This window comes from Zootoca vivipara, chromosome 6 (genome assembly GCF_965207765.1).
Source record: "Zootoca vivipara chromosome 6, rZooViv2.hap1.1, whole genome shotgun sequence".
Taxonomy (NCBI): Eukaryota; Metazoa; Chordata; class Lepidosauria; order Squamata; family Lacertidae; genus Zootoca; species Zootoca vivipara.
In genome coordinates, this window is record NC_142589.1 from 86,161,501 (window position 1) to 86,178,495 (window position 16,995).

The 16,995-nt window shown below is 49.1% G+C and overlaps 1 protein-coding gene across 3 annotated transcripts in view; it reads left to right on the forward strand.

The window, feature by feature from the left end:
- Positions 1-8,017: 8,017 nt before the first annotated feature.
- Positions 8,018-16,995, forward strand: part of MKNK2 (MAPK interacting serine/threonine kinase 2) — a 33,574-nt gene continuing 24,596 nt past the window's right edge. For 2 of the 3 annotated variants that reach the window (XR_015950749.1, XM_035119469.3), the window contains exons 1-2: positions 8,018-8,092; positions 9,965-10,134. Coding sequence is in view for 2 of the 3 variants with exons in the window: in XM_035119469.3 (XP_034975360.1) it covers positions 10,087-10,134 (48 nt within the window). In the remaining variant the exon portion in view is untranslated. Of the gene's footprint in view, positions 8,148-9,964; positions 10,135-16,995 lie in introns of all 3 variants that reach the window. The other variant, XM_088672943.1, reaches the window with a different exon arrangement.

Genomic DNA, 16,995 nt, shown 5'->3' on the forward strand with positions numbered 1-16,995 from the left:
CCAGTGTGGGTATATGTAGATAAACCAGCCTTGCGATTTGCCCGCTCGCCTCAGGTGAACCGAGGATTCTGCAGGCGAGGGCTGGAATTCCAAAAACTTTCCTCCAGGGTTTTCCTGCTTGGAGACGCTGGGACCTTTTTGCATGCCAAACAGACACACTCCAGCACTGACCTGCGACTGTCCTCCCCTTAAAGCCAGGTTCTAGTCCTCAACAGTTCAAAATCAAAAGTGGTTTAATAAGAGCAAAGGAAGGGTTGCGGATTCGAGCCCCACGTTGGGCAAAAGAGTGCTGCCTTGCAGGGGGTGGTGGATGAGATGACCCTTGGGGTCCCTTCCAGCTCTACAATTCTAGGATCCTAGGATGCTAGAGAGACACAGACGGCAGATTTCTTTTGCATTCTCTCAAAGGCCAGCCTGGGAACTGCCTGCCTTGCCAGATAGCAAGCGAGGGTCTCTTTCTTTCAGGAGATCTTCCCGCGGTTTTTAAGAAGGTCAGACCCATTCCAGGCCTCCAGAGCTTTCTCGGAAACCTGGGTTGGTCTCCCGGCCTGCGGAGCAGACAGATTCCGGAGGAAAACATGTTTTGCTGGGGCTGGAAAGGGATCGTCCAGTGGGCTGGGAGGGGAGGAAACCAATGAGGGAGAGAGGGAGGGAACCACCGTCAGCTCTTTGCTTGGGCTCATAAACGCTTGGGGTCCCTCCCTTGGAAACTCTCCCCTGGGAGAGGACTTTTGGAGGAGAAACACTGGCCGGGGTGGGGGAGGGGGGAAGGGCAGGTCTCCTCTCCAGTTTTGCATCCTGGTCCGTTTCTGGATATTGCACAACCAGCGCCTTGTGCAACCAGGCCTGCAAGTGTGCGTGGTTGCCAACTGCTTCTCCCTGGCAGGGCTCCTCTGCCTTTAATAGCCCCAGGCGAGACTTTCCCCCAGGCGCCGTTTGCTGCCTCTGGTCCATTCCGTGACTGGCTAGATCCTGAAGCTGTTATGGGTGCAGCAACCATTACATTGGGTGGGTGCAGAATCTGTGCATTCTATTTGCAGGCCCTGCCACCAACCCTATTTTCCTGGGACAGTCCTGGATTGACAGAAGCCCGGTCCCGGTTTCTGATTTGATCCCAGAATGTTGCACATTTCGTTAGGTAAAGGTAAAGGGACCCCTGACCATTAGGTCCAGTCATGACCGACTCTGGGGTTGCGACGCTCATCTCACATTATTGGCCGAGGGAGCCGGCATACAGCTTCCAGGTCATGTGGCCAGCATGACAAAACCGCTTCTGGTGAACCAGAGCAGCACACGGAAATGCTGTTTACCTTCCCGCTGTAGCGGTTCCTATTTATCTACTTGCATTTTTGACGTGCTTTCGAACTGCTAGGTTGGCAGGAGCTGGGAGCGAGCAACGGGAGCTCACCCCGTCGCAGGGATTCGAACCGCCGACCTTCTGATCAGCAAGCCCTAGGCTCAGTGGTTTAACCAACAGTGCCACCTGCGTCCATTTTGCCATTTCGTTAGGACGTCCCTATTTCCATCGGAGAAATGTTGGAGGGCATGTGTTTGGAGGCTGAGGCACTCTGCACCTGCGTTGTGATGGGTTTTTGAGCTGGTTCTTTATAATAATAATAATAATAATAATAATAATAATAATAATAATAATAATTGATAAGGTCTCACAAGAAGCAGAAAATCTGCAAGTGAAACGGCCTCTCCCGGGGGTGGAGGCAGAACGCAGGAACGAAGGAGGTTTGCAGGGCAGACCTGGACTGCAAGAAAACAACAGCTGACTGGCCCTTGGGGAGCGACAGAGCCCATTGCAACCAAGAGTGCACCTGCCCATGTGCAGAAAGCTGAGGGCTACACATAGGGGATTCTCTTGGGCCTAACTGGAGATCCTGGGGATTGGCCCTGCCTCCAAAGCAGCTGCTCTACTGTTGAGTTATATTATCATTTCCCTAAAGGTGACGCAAGGTTGTAGTCCTCACAATTGCGAACAAAGCTCTGATTTCCATAGGAACCTGTGAAGCGGAGACCTTTTGTCCATGTGGCTCGGGATTATATGCGCCGTCCAGGGCCTTTTGGGAAATGATATATGATGAGATAAAAAAGATGTTTAAGATTACTATACCAAAAAACAACAACCCCTGGAGCTTTTATTTCAGGGATTATAGGGACAGAAGTTCCCCCCAAAAATTTACAACTGCAGCTAAGATTTTCACACAAAAAAAGGGGAAGACGCAGAAATGCTCACCAAAGAAGAATGGATAAGGAAGGTGATGGATTATGCCCAATGGGCAAAGTTAGCAGCTAAAGTAAGGTTTTTGTGGAAGAAGGGAAACCCTTTTCGAATTATTTAAAGGAATATTATTACACGACAAACACGGGATCAGGATTCGAACCATGAGCAGCAGGAGGGTTTAAAGATCACAGTAGTTTTGTCAAGGTTTGAGAGATAGAAAATAGGGAGCAGCAGAAGGATAGCAACGGGAACATCGTGGAAAAGGAGGTGGGAAGTTGGACAAAAAAGAGTTTTTCTTGTGTATTGAAATGTATTTGTGAAATTTTGGAAAACTTAATTGTTTTATTAAGTTTTATTAATTTTATTTAACTTGGGGTGGGGAGAGGGGAAGGGTTGTCTGCACTGACTGACAAGAGGCTCTCCGGGGATTCCCAACCCTTTCTGGAAATGCCACGAAGGGTGGAAGCTGTCTCCTTCTGCATGCCAAGCACCTGCTCTGCTTATCGGGGTTATTAGGGACTCAGGCGCACCTCGTGTCTGGTAACCTTGCAGTTAGGTAATCCTTGGCAAGAGCTCTGCAATGTTTTTCTGTGCTGATAACGCCCTTCCCCTTCCCTCCGCAGAGTCCAAGGACCTACCTTACCCTTCGGAGAGCTGGCCCAGGAGGAGGAGCACCCTGCCCTGGCCACAGCAAAGGGGGGCTCCTGTTTCTAGTCCTCTCCGTTTCCCGCTTTCTCGCTCGGCTGTCTCTTTAAACTGCAGCTTAATGTGGGAAAGCAGGGTCCCTAATGTACTAGGGAGGGGCTGTGGGGTTAGGGTCCAAGGTTCAGCACCCGGGAAAAGACTCGCTGTCCGAAACCCCACAAAGCTGCTGCCAGTCTGTGCAGGCAAAACTATTACTACTCATAGTAGTAGTATGAATGGTCTCCCTCGGGAGGTGGCGGGCTCTCCTTCCTTGAAGGTTTTGAAGCAGAGGTCTGTCACGGATGCTTTAGTTGAAATTCCTGAATTGCAGGGGGTTGGGCTAGATGACCCTCGAGGGTCCCTTCCAACTCTACGATTCTATTATTCCATGAAAAATTATATCTATCTATACGTAATAAAGATAAGGCCTGCAAGAACACCTGGGAATGTTATTTAGGTCACTCTGCCAAGCAGAGGGCAATTTAGGCAGCAATAAAACTCAAGAGAGCTACACGAAGCTCTGCCGCACCTCAGCATGGGCACACCTCCGATCTGGAACCGCACTCCACATTAATAATCGCCAAACCTTGGAGCATGAGAAGGAGGCAGGGAGCAGGGAAGCTGATTAAAGAGGAGCTGGGACTGGGACGGCGAAAGAAGCCTCCCGTCACCGCTTCCCTGCACGATACTCCGTTCTGGGCGCTCAGCGAAATTTTGCTGAAGGAGAGCTTTGCAGGCTCATCTTCTTACTTAAGTTGGCAGCCTCGTCATGGAATGATGCCTGACTCTTTTTATAATTTAAAAATATGGCAAAAATTGGAATGAGTTTCTACAGAATTTAGTAGGTTATCCACAATTACGTACATATTAGGGTAATACTGTAATATCAAACTTTTAACACGAATGTAGGGGTTAGGCCTAATGGTGTCTACTGAGTCTTCTACTGTATACTGTATGTTTTATGTGTTGGATACATCTCGAGTACCAATGTATTATGGATTATTATTTTTCCCATTTATGATTTCTGTTGTCTAAATAATGCCAATAAAGGCTGAATGAATGAGAGAGAGAGAAAGAAAGAGAGAGAAGGGAAAGAAGGAGGGTGTCGGGAGCGAATCACACTGTGCAATTTGGAGATTGTGTGTGTGTGTGTGTGTGTGTGTGTTTGTGCTTTGTCTCTTTTTTCACGTCTTGTCTTGTGCATGCACACGAAAGCTCATACCAAAATAAAAACTTAGTTGGTCTTTAAGGTGCTACTGAAAGAATTTTTTTATTTTACTTCGACCCAGACCAACACGGCTACCTACCTGTAACCTGTCTACAAATCAGTTAGACCTGATTGTGATACAAGTTGGAGCGAACTATTTATTAGCGAGAACGCGACCTGAAGAGGTTTGGTGGAGCGGCAGGCCTAGTGAGCGGAGCAGCTTGCCTCCGGTAGGTCTTGCCCTGTGGATCAGATGCCGAAATGCGTAGGCAAGGTGAGAACATCGGAAACACCCCCTGCATGGGACATGCCTCTCTCCTCTCCTCCTGCCTCTGTGTTGGGGTTTCAAAATAGTACAGGGAAGGCCTGGCGTCAAGAGGCAGGGAGTTCCAAAGTACAGATGCTGCTACACTAAAAAGATTTGCCATGCAGAAGAGGCATTGAGCATGACCTGCAACAACAGGTCAAAGAGGCTGAGAAGGCCTAATAGCGTACGGCAGCCTCACAGGTAAACTTCTTAAGGGCTTCATATACTAATAGGAACACCTCAAACTTGACCCGGTAGCAAATCGGCAACTGGTTACAGCTCCTCAAGGAACAGCACACACAAGGCCAGGGCGCCAGGAATCACCACAACGATAAATTTCCTTACCAAAACCCCACTTTTAACAAAGCTCCCTATCTGCGGAATTAAACAACGATGGTGCCATTCAGAGTCCGTGCTTCTCAACTTTGTGTCGAATTGCAGAGTTGGAATGGACCCCCAGGGGTCATCTAGTCCAACCCCCTGCAAGGCAGGAATCTCAACTAAAGCATCTTGCGACAGATGGCCATCCAACTTCTGCTTAAAAACCTCCCGGGAAGGAGAGTCCACCACCTTCCATCCCACGGTCAAACACTGTCAGAAAGTTTTTCTTGATGTTGAGTCAGAATCTCCTTTCTCGTCATTTTAAGCTGTGGGTTCGAGTCCTACTCTCCAGAGCAGGAGAAAACAAGCTTCTCTTCTCTCTTTACTTTCTTTATCTTTCTCTATCCCTCCCTTTTGTTCTTTTAAAGTCTTTGTTTGATTAAAAACGGGGGAGAAAGATATAAAACTTTGTATTTTTCTCTATAAACCTCAATGAAATTTTTTTTTAAAAAAAAATCAAGCATGTCTCTTTAAGAATCTCTTTGGGGTGAGTAGCGGGGGGGGGGGGGGGTTTAAAAACAGAAACCTCTCTGGTCTTACAAAAACAAGCCCTGCTCTCCCCAGGAAAGGATTTGGAGAGTCACCTGATGGCAGAAGGGAAAGAATGCTGTGGTATATGAGACACGCACGTCCCTGAGTCTGTACGTGATTGAAGAAGCGAATAGGGAGGGAAATTTTACTGGAGGGGAGACAAATTGCTTGCACAATCTTACCAGGCCTTGCAGCAGGTCAGAGCTGCTTGGAACCGCTTCGGATGTCCATGACGTGCTATTTGTCGTTTCCCAAGCTTTTGCTTGTGTGTTGAAACTGGAAGGAGGCGCACAATGAACAGGGACTCGGGCAGGGGGGCAACAGGGAGGCATCTCCCTGGGAATATGGCTAAGCTCGATCTCCCTGTTGGGACTGGCTGACCCAATCCAAGTATGTAGTCTGGTGGTCAAACTAGTGTGTGTGTGTGTGTGTGCGCGCGCTGAACCAAATAATGGTAGAGTTGGAAGGAACCCCCAGGGTCATCCAGTCCAACCCCTTGCAATGCAGGAAGTTGGGGAGGAGTTTAATGAATTTATAAGCCCCACCTCCCAATCCCAGTTACCCCACTCCACCTAGCCTCCGAAAGATGCTTGCTAAAAGAGTTACCCCCAAAATAAGCAAGCCAAGCCCCCTACAGTTTTGGCAAGACCAGAGCAGTGACTCGCGCAGAGAGAGAACGGACCGCCTCATCCGTCCTGCACGTCTCTGCATTTAGAGCAGTTTGGAGCATTCAGTGGTGCCCGGTGCAAAAGCCTGGCAAAACCGGTTCTCCCGCTCCGAGGAATGATTCCAAGGATGCACACAAGTGCATCGTGCAGAAATGCAACAGGCAAACTGACTTCCAGAGACAAATGGGTGCATGTGAAGACGCTTTGCATGTCCCTATAGGGAGAAGAATCAGGCTATGGTTGCACAAGTAGCTTTTGAACTCAGCCCCTCATTATTGACCCTTGGACTGCTAACTTTCATTTCGTCGCCAGCAGTGGGCTTAACCTCTGAGAATACACAAAGCTCAATAACCTCCAACATTTCTCTTAGGATAATAGGGATGTTCTATTCAACAACAACAACAACAACAACAACAACAACAACAACAATATAGCTCCAGCCACTCTGACAATAAAGATATAACATTATAAAACTTCCCTATGCAGGGCTGCCTTCAGATGTCTTCTAAAGGGTGTACGGTATATTCCTCCAATGAAAATAGGGACATCCTAAGGAAAAGTGGGAAAATCATAAATGGACAGCTTTTGAAAGCCCTGGACTGTCCCTGGAAAACAGGGACACTTGGAGGGTCTGTCAACCCCTTCTTGATAGGTATGGGCCTTTTAAAATGACAGCAACATGAAATTTAAGGAGAAATAGTCTCTGAGCATGCACAAAGTGATGCCCGTTTGCAAAAAGACACTGGTTTTTAGAAGCTGTATTAACCAATCACGTAGGAACAGCTGGTGGGGCTTGACAGAGCCTTTTCTGTGGTGGCTCCCAGATTGCGGATTAACTGGTTCCTCTTCGTTCTCCTTCCAGTGACAGGCTAAGACCTTGCTTGGAGGGGCCTTTGGACAATGGCGATTACTGGGCTGCTTGGCAGGGCAAACGGGATTTTAATTACTGGTTCCAAATGCGCTCCGATGCGCTTTAATTACTGTTTTTCGTTAACTTGCCCTTGTTACTTTGCATTTTCAAACGTTGCTTTTCAAATGCTGCAAGCCTCCTCGAATCCCAACCTGGGAGAGAGAGGGAGGGATTACAGATCCCGGGAAGGGATCCCAAGGGTCATCTAGCCCAACCCCCTGCAATCCAGGAATGCCGATTGTGGTTGCATCTGTCTTTGGCGAATGTGGTAGACGAATTGTGGCGTATTTTGCACCCTCTACACTCCTGGGGTGTTTTAGAGGCTGGATTGCGTAGTCTAGTCCAGCAATAAATTATTGTTATTGTTATTATTATTATTATTATTAACAATGGGCATGTGAAATTGCACATGCAGTATGCATTTGTCTGCATGCACCCCCACTGCCACGCCTGGCAGGGTGGAAAAGTGCAGGAAGCCGGATGGGGTTGGGCAGGGGGACGTATCCTGCAATGTGTCTCCAGGAGGACATCTGCACAGAGGGGAAAAAGCGGGTAGGCTTTGCAGATGTCACCCATAAAAGGAGGAGGTTTGCAGGTTGTGGATTTGTGCATGTTTAGAAATACCACTGAGAAGATGGTAAAAGTTGGGGGAGAAACGCAGTGGGAAGTCGCAGGACTTTCCGAGAGGAGACAGCAGGAGCAGAAAACACTCTGCACATGTGTAGAGGCCCTCTCTGCTTTCTCTTTCCTGCCGCAGAGACACTGCACATACCCAGAGGCACTCCCTTCCTAGAGGATGTGGCTGGAGCAGAAAACACTCTGCACATGCTTTCAGGTACTATTCACTCTCTCCTGCCGCAGAGGAACTCTGCCCATGCCTAGAGGCACCCCTTTCCTAGAGGAGACAGCAGGAGCAGAAAACACTCTACACATGTGTAGAGGCACTCGCTGTCTTCCTGCTCCCCGCTCGTCTCTGCTCGCTGCCCTTCCCTTCCCGACCAGCCGAGGCGGAGGTGGAGCCAGGGGCGGGCCGGTCGGGCTCAGCTGATGCAAGCGGGGGCCGCCGCCTATATAAGGCTCCGCGCGCAGCCTCGTCCGAACCTCCCTTCCCGTGCAGAGCCCGGCTGTGCCTTTTCCATCTACAGTGGCGCCAGCACTGCGGAGCCCGAGCCCGGTAAGGGAGACCGCGGGCCGGGTGGGAGGGCTGCCGAGGGCCGGGGAGCAGCCAGGTCAGACCCCCGCTTCCTGGTCTGGGGCAGATCCCCCGGCCGCTTTTGCAAAGCCGCGTCCATTGCATTCGCTATTGCGTTTGCAAAGCGATTTGCAAAACCAGAGGCAACTGGATCTCCGTAGTTCTGAAATGGAAATGGGGGGGGGGGAGAGAGAGAATGGTTGGGAAGACGACTTAAGATGACGGTGGGGGTGTGTGTGAATGCCCCGCCAGTAAATAAAGGCCCGAAGTATTGCACCCCCCCCCTTGTTTGCAAACTCATTGCATGGCGCGCGCAGCTGAATCTCTTATGTGTGTGTTTTTTTAAGGGGGGAGGGGTTTTGCAGTGGGAAAGGAAGGGGGAGGGGCCGGATAGGCAGCCCTTCCTTCACCCCCCAGACCCCGCTATTTCCCCTTTCTCTTTTTTACCTTGTTGTGGTGCCTCCGCTTATTTTTGCAAATAGGGTGTGTGTGAAAATTTATGTTTTTTTTTCCTTTTGCAAACCTGATATAGCATTGAAAGGGCTGGATTTTGTTGTTGTAATGCAAGCCTGGGGAGGTGTGTTTGCGGGGGGGGGGAAGCTTTGCGGGGGCGTATCCGTTTCACGCCCCCCCCAATGGTGCGTGATTCTTTTCCTCCCCCCCCCTTTACCTTCTTCCTGAATGCAATAATAGAAAATGAACTCACGCTAATGATCACGCCCCCTCCCTTCCTGTCCAGGATGTAGGGTTTTTTCCCCCCTGGGGGGCGGCTTAGGAAATAGTCCACCCCTCCTGGAAAAAGGCCTGTGTATTTTTGTTGTGTTATTCTCCCCCCCCCACCCCATTGCTGATTTTCAGAATAAAGTCCAGAGACCGTTGGGTTTATTCTTACTTTTACTGCAAATCTGCGAGTTTCCTTCTCTAAAAGTCTCTTCCATCTGCCCACAAGATCAGCTGCAAAATAATTATATTTGGTTTTTGTGGGTCCACTGGGTGGGGTGGGGGGTGGAAATATAAAATTTTGTGTTGTTGATGGGGGGGGAATAGAACATTCCTCTCTTGCCAGTTCTCAGCTGCATCTAACTGCAACCGCTGTTTAAATCTATGGGCACGACCATTGATTTCAGTGGGTCTACTTGTGAGTAGGGCTTGAGTTGGCTGCATCATCCCTCCTTTCCAAAAGGCCTGTGTGTGTGTTGCCCCACCCCCTTCGTACACACCCCCTTCCCCTTCTTTCCCCGGGGCCTGTACAGTACTTCCAACATCTGCCTTTGCTCCAAGAATCTTGTTTTCCCCTTCCTTTGAAAAAAAAACCTCAAGCAAAATCTCTTTGAAATAATAAACAAGGAGTGTTCTTCCTAAGCTTTTCATTGCATCACAAAGGGACCGAAAATCTGGTGCAACACAGAGAGAGGGAGATATTTTTGTAATAAAGGCCTTGTGTTGGAGCTGAATCTTAAATGCACAAAGTATTATTACTGTGATTATGATGATGATGATGATTAAATAAGAGGATTTCTGTGCCTCTGTTGTCAGAGAAAAATACTTGCTCTCTCCCCCCTCCCGAAGCCCCCACTTCTTTGTGTGTGTTTGCAAAAATCCCTGCTTGCCATTTCGGGGTTCACACTGTTCCTGTGTTGTGTGTCATTTGCAAACCGTCCTTCTCATTTCTCTATCCTTTTTCCAGGAGTTGGGTGCTTTGCTTTTAAATTTCCTTTGTCAAAAATTAGATCCCCTCCCCCCCCCAAGAGAAACCCAACAGCAATTTTATGGTTATGCACCCAGTGGTTGAGTCTTGAACTTTTTTAAAAAATAATAAAAAAAATCTTTCTCCTCTTTTCTCCCCTTTTACAGGGCCTCCATCGCCAGACCCGGACTAGCTTCACCCCAATTTTTTTCCTTCGCCTCCCCCCTTTTCTTTTCTTTACTGCCCCTTCTTCATTTGCATCTTCTCCTGCATTTTTTAAACCTCCAAGATGGTGCAAAAGAAAACAGAACTCAAAGGTTTCCACCGTTCCTTTAAGGTAAGATAGGATAAAACTATCATAATTAAGCGGAAGTCGGATTGCGGAGTTAATGCGTCTGGTTTTTTTAATGCCTTTTGAAACTTGCTTCTGTTTCCCCCTTTTTTTAAAAAAAAAGTTGTGTTTTTGCAATGCAACCACAAGCATAAAGAAGCCCCACTGAATTCAATAGGGCTTACTCCCAGGTAAGTGGGCCTAGGCTTGCAATGCCTTTGTTGCTCATTGGTTAAAAAAAAACAAATTGCAGAGAGACTTATGTTGGGAATCAAAATATGTGCTGTGAAACCGTTTCAGTGCTAATATATAAGCACTGAAACTTTTGCAGCACGTATATCCATTATAAAAAGGCTTATTTATTTTTTAAAAAAAGTTGCATGCAAGCTTCTGAGCTACACAGGACTCCTAGTCGGTTAGGGGAGCTGACTAGGGATCCTGTGTGGTATAGGTGGTCTTCCTCAGATTGGTGGAAAATGCTTCCTTAGTAGGTCTAACCCCGAAACTTTTGCTGCTGCAGATACAGTATAATAGTAGCATATAATATATCCCCCCCCTACTTAGAGATGCTGAGGAATAGACCTTCTTCTCACTGCCATCTGCCCCACCAAAAAGCAAGTTTTTGACCTTGTCCATCAAATTATAGAGGAGCATCTGGACTTGAGGGTCTCAGCCCCGAGGAGATTACAATCAAAAGGCAGAAATCGGCATGGGGACGTAGCAGGTGGTTGGGGGCAGAGAGGAACCCGACATAATGATTTAAAAATAAAAGTAATAATAATGATTTGCGACTTCTTGTCTTGGTGGGTGTGCATTGTCAGAAGCAATGCTTTAGCGACAAGTTGTGTTGCAGTTTCAGGCATCTGCATGGAGCGCTGTTGTGCATTTTTACTTTTCTGCGTTGTGTGTGCGAGATTAATTTCTGCTTCCTAAGAGGGACAGGAATTAATTTGCTGCTGGGTCGGCCTCCTAGAGGAGAAGCCTTTGGCGCTTGCAAGCTCTTTTTAAAAAGAGAGAGCTGGGTGCTTGCATTTAATGAAGGCTTGCTTTTAGTTTCGCTGGCGTTCTTGTGTCTCTGTGTGTGTGTGTTTTGCTCAGTGAGCAAAAAGACGGTTGTGTCTGTTCCTTTGGCCGGAACGTGTGTTTAGGGAGACGGCTAGGGCCCATTTCTGTGTTGTGCAAGTGCGTCAGGGGATCCTGTCCTTCCAAACTGGTTGCCTGAAACGTCATCCAAGCCAGTCTGTGGGTAGGCGCTTGTTTGGGGAGTGATGCAAGTCATGTGTCAGGCGCCGCTTCAATTTCTGTGATTTATGAGCCGATGGCAGCTCCCCAGCACCCTTTGACAGGCTGGCTCGGTGGGGAGCTTGTGGCAGCGTGACCTCGCTGCGGCTCTCTGCTCTCCATAGGCAGGTTTCTAGTCCTCATGGAGGAAGAGATATTGTTGCTACACTCGGCAGTGGTTCCCGTTGATCTTCAGGCATGTGTGTTTTTGTGTAGCAATGGTTGCTTGTGTCCACTCTCCCGTCTCCCAGGATGTGTTGCTGAATAAATGAGGCCAAATTGGATAATGCCATACAGTACAAGTGTTTTGTTTTTATAATTTGCACGAAATAAGATTATGGCTGGTGTGAGTCAGGATCCCGCAATGTGGCTGCAATTGTTTGAACTGCTGTGTGGCAGCAGGTGACCTTTAGCTCGTGAGATGACGGATTCCTGCCACTCAAAAGGTTCAACATGGGAGCCTGCGTCGCTCCGTTGGTTAGAGCCTGGCCTTGCCAAGGTTGTGGGTTCAATCCTTATCAGGGACAGCTGCATTGCAGGGGGTTGAGCTAGATGACCCTTTAGGTCCCGTCCAAATTGACAATTCTGATTCTATGGCTTCCCTTTGAGGCGGCGCGGGGGGGGGGGCACACACACACATCTGGTTGGCCACTGTGAGGACAGGCTGCTGCAATAGTTGTGCACCCCCCCCCCACCCGGGTTTGACTTTATTCTGCTGCAGAATTTCAAGCAAAACGCCCAGAAAACGCTCCCAATATTTTTGCCTTTCTTGAATGGACAAAAGAAAGGAGGCCAGGCAGGCTTCCACTTCTGTCACTGCTGTCTTGTACCCATTTTACAGGCGGGATAGCAGAGTCCCGGTTGGTCGTCTGGCCCCTGCAGATTTAATTCCTCCCTGCAGGGCTGCCAACCCTGCGCTCAGAGTCATGGGGTTTGTCCCGTGACGCGCAGCCTCCCTCCCTCCCTGTCTGGCTGCATCTTGTTGCCGAGGGCTCTCCCTAATTATGGGATGCCGGCGTCCCGGTTGGCAGAGGCTGGGAGCCACGCACGCGGGAGGGGCTGGTCCTCTGCGGCTCGGAGCCAGACCGGTTGGGCAAGTCAGAACAGAAGCTGGGACTCCCTCCGGGGAATAGAATCATAGAAAGGGGTCCCCGAGGGTCATCCAGTCCAACCCCCTACAATGCAGGAATCTTTTGCCCAACGTGGAGCTCGAACCCACGACCCTGGGGTTTCTTTGCTGAATTTGCCAGAAGAACATTGGAAGAAGACTGCAGGATGAGACGGGTGATGACTCACCTGGCTTGGCAGCATCTGTTCTCACAGTGGCCAAATACCCCCCCCCCAATGAACCGAGGGATCCAGATAGACTGCCTCTGGACTAGGAGGTTCCATAGCTTCTGGTTCCCCATGGGAAACCTAAAAGCAGGATTTGAGCAAAAGAGCAACTCTCTCCTCCTGCAGAACGGTCTCCCTTGGGAGGTTTTAAAGCAGAGGTTGGATGGCCACCTGTCATGGATGCTTCAGCTGAGATTCCTGTATTGCAGGGGGTTGGGCTGGATGACCCCCCGGGGTCCCTTCCAGCTCTACGATTTCATGGTTTCTAGCAACTGGTCTTCAGGAGCATTTTCTAGCCTTCCTGGCTAGTAGCTTTGTCTGTTATGAAGTTGCCTAATCCTGTTTTTAAACATTCTGGGTTGGCGGGCATGAGGGCCTCCTGCAAGAAGGAGTTCCATAGTTTTAACGGTGCACAAGATCCCTCCCGATGGTTCAGCTTTGTTGGGACGTCCACAGGCGTTCGTGAGAGAGGGAGAAAAACTTTTCACTCTTTTCCCATGGCGGACGTAATCTTACAAGGCTCAAAGTTTGCACAATTTTGTGCAGCTGGAATCCTACTAGTCTAACCTGCAACGTTGCAGACAAGGAGCTGTGTGGGTCAAGACAACCCAGCCATGGGGGTTCTCTGGTCATCATTGCTGGGCACCAGCTCCCAGTCGCCACCATAGCCCAATGGTCAGGGTCAGGGATGATGGGATTTGTAGTTCTGCAAAACCCAGCAGTGTTCTTGGCCTAGAGCTGTTTATGCCTTGGGGTGGCGAGGCTCCCTCTTACTTACTGCGTTTGTAGCCCGTCTTCTTTGTCCACGGAGCTCAAGGTGGCGGCGTTCCTGGTTCTGTTCAATTAATCACCCCAACAACCCTGCGAGGTAGGCCAGCCTAGCCAGAGTGGCGATTCTGAGAAGAAAGGTGACCTTCCCAAAGGGTTTTGCTCTGTCCCCTCTCCCGCAAGAGGCCTGCTTCTTCGTAACAAACTTTTGCAGGTAGCAGAGTCGGGAGAGTTGAGCTTGTGGCTCGATGGGGATTCGAACCCAAGTCTCGCCTGCTCCAGCTGTGAGATGCTGGTTTTGAAACGGTGCCCAGACTTCCCGAGTGAATCTGTGTGGCATCAAGGTCGGGCACCGAGGAGCCTGTGACTCCAAACCCTCACTGGACTTGCTGGCTGATATCTGGAATATTTCTCGCTCAGCTTCAGCCTCCCTCGCAAGGTTGTTGTGAAGCTTCCTTGCTGGTCCATGCAACTCAGTATTAACGACAACCAACTGGCAGCGCCTATCCGGGATTTCCTAGTCAGAGATGCTGAGGATTGAACCTAGGCTTTCTGCGTGCAAATCCTCCCTGCATTGCAGGGGGTTGGAATAGATGACCCCCTGGTGTCCCTCAAAAATCTACAGTTCTATGATAACTGTGGGGTGAGAGAGGGAACCTTTTGTAGGGTCCATCGGCCTCCTCCATCCATGCCTCCAAATCTCAGATGTTCTTAACTCCATTCCCTGCCCTACAACCAACCTCATAAGGTTTTCCGTCTGCAGATAACAGCTGCTCTTAGAAATAATCTTATTTTCGTTTCCCTCTCCAGCACATGCTGAGATCCCGTACTCCATTCCTCCTTATGTAATGCAAAATCTTTTCTTTCTTTTTTTGCAACTTAGAATCTGGGTGTTGTGCCTCCTTTCAAATTTTGCACGGGGCTGGACATGACCCCCCCCCCTTCCCCTGTTGCGTTTCCTGCCAGTATTTTTCCGAGAGATTTCTTTCAAGATGCCTTTCGGGTTGGCAATGGTAGAAGCCTCGTGGCCACCCTGTGACTTTGCTGCCTAATCTCAAATTAATGTCCTTGCGCTTATTTTTAAACATGCCGGCACTAAAAAAAAACACACACACACACAAAAAACGCCTGCACAATAAATTCCCTTGCATTTTTTTGCTTGTCGTGAAAAGGGTGCCTGGGTCCTTAAGTAGACAAGTTTTAAAAGAGAGCAATGAAGGGACTTTGCAGCCTCCGGATCTGGGTTTCTGTGTGCGCACAAGTGTGTTTCAGGGGGTGGAGGAAGGAGGCCACTGAATGGAGGCGCTTGTTGTCATCTTGCGGTGTCGCGACAGGAGGGTTGCCGGCAGTTTCCCCCCTTTTGTGTTTTGCAAAACTCGCTTGCGGCCGGGTGATGTAACTTCGCCGCGGCTGGGAGAGGCCCCATGGAGGGATATTTGGCGCAGCGCGGGATGGGTTATGTAAGCACATCTTGGGCTCTGCAGTCGGTGTGTCGATGTGCAAAGGCGCAAGGGAGTTTGCATACGGGGAATTTCCAGACCCGGGTTTTGCAAAATCCAAAGTGGCAGGAGCAGAGAGGTTGAAGGAGAAAGCAGGAAATGGGGTCTGCTGTGTGTTTTGTTTTGTTTTTTGTTTTTGCATTTTTTGAGGGATGGGGGCTGGGTGGAAATTAAACAGCCGCAAAGGGGATTGGGGGGTTGGCGTAAGTGGAGCGGGAAATAATAAGTAATAATAATAATAATTTATAGCCCGCCCCCCCCTCCAGTCTGGCAAGGTTTCCCCAGACACACTGGGCGGCTCCCAACACATAGAAAAACACAATAAAACGTCAAAACATTAATAGCCGCAATCTGATGTCACAATGTGCCCAGCCTCGTGCATTGAGAATGGATTAAAGGGGTGTGGGAGAAGATTGGCTTTCAAAAGAGGGTCTGGAGGTTGAGGGTGCGGATAGAATCCCAGAATCGTAGAGCTGGAAGGGATCCCCAAGGGTCATCCAGTCCAACCCGCGTGCAATGCAGGGATCTCAAGCCAAGCATCCATGACAGAGGGCCATCCAACCTTTGCTTCAAAAACCTCCAGGAAGGAGAGTCTGCAGCCTGTCGAACGGCTCTTACTGTCAGAAAGTTCTTCCTGAGGTTGAGTTGGAATTTCGTTTCTGGTCACTTGAAGCCATGGGTTCGAGTGTTACCCTCCGGAGCATCATGCTTGTTCTGAGCCCCTGCGAGGGACCAGGGCAACAGAGGGGTGTGTTTGTGTTCAGAGAGCTTTAACAAAATATTTCTCTCTCTCTCTACGTTACTGTGGGAGGCGTCTCCCTCCTCCACCTGAGTAGATTTCATAACAATCGGGAGGACAGCCTGTCTATCCAGGCTGCGGGTTCAGAAGGCGCTGCTTGTTGCAAGGCCAGAGCTCCCTCCCTTTTTTGTCCTGGAATGAGATGGGGATGGATTTGGTTTGCGGTCAGGGGGTGCTAATAAATGGGGTTTACGATGGGAACGGAGGGGCTTAATCCTCAGAGGCTTGTTTCCCCCAGGGGAATACTGTAATAATAATAATAATAATAATAATAATAATAATAATAATAATAATAATAATAAATATTTATACCCCGCCCATCTGGCTGAGTTTCCCCAACCACTCTGGGCCGTTCCCAACAGAATATTAAAAACATGATAAACACCAGACATTAAAAACTTCCCTAAACAGGATTGCCTTCAGATGTCTTCTGAAAGTCAGATAGTTGTTTATTTCCTTGGCATCTGATGGGAGGGTGTTCCACAGGGTGGGCGCCACCACCGAGAAGGCCCTCTGCCTGGTTCCCTGTAGCTTTGCTTCTCGCAGTGAGGGAAGGCTCTCAGCGCTGGACCTCAGTGTCTGGGCTGAACGATGGGGGTGGAGACGCTCCTTCAGGTATACTGGGCCAAGGAAGAGTTGCTTGAGCATGTGTAGAGAACAACAACAACAACAATTTTATTCTTTATACCCCGCCCACCCGGCAAGGTTCCCCAGCCATTCTGGGCGGCTTACAGAATATATAAAACATACCGGTAATAAAGCATTGAGCATTAAAAACAGAACACTCAAGGAGCAATGCTGGAAGCTCAGATATGGAAGTCAGTCGCTAAATCGCTCCTTAAATCAGGGTTTCCTTTTGGGTAAAAGGAATTCCAGGTTGCCTTGTTGGGGCCAGATGACTTGGCAAATGAGCCTGACTCAGGATTTCAAATGCTGATTTTGCTACTGGCATGGGTCCGGCTGGGCCGACATGGAGATATCTGGGCTCCATTTGAAAACCTCTGCTTTGGTCCAGAGTCAAGGCCGTTTCCATTTCCGCTGTGTGTGTTTCTCCGCCTTGCATATGGGGACGAGTGAATTGTTGTTAAGAGCAAACTACAGTCAAGCAATGTAGCTGAGATCATTGAAATTGTAGCGTTGGAAGGGACCCCGGCGGTCATCTAGTCCAACCCCCCGGCAAATAGA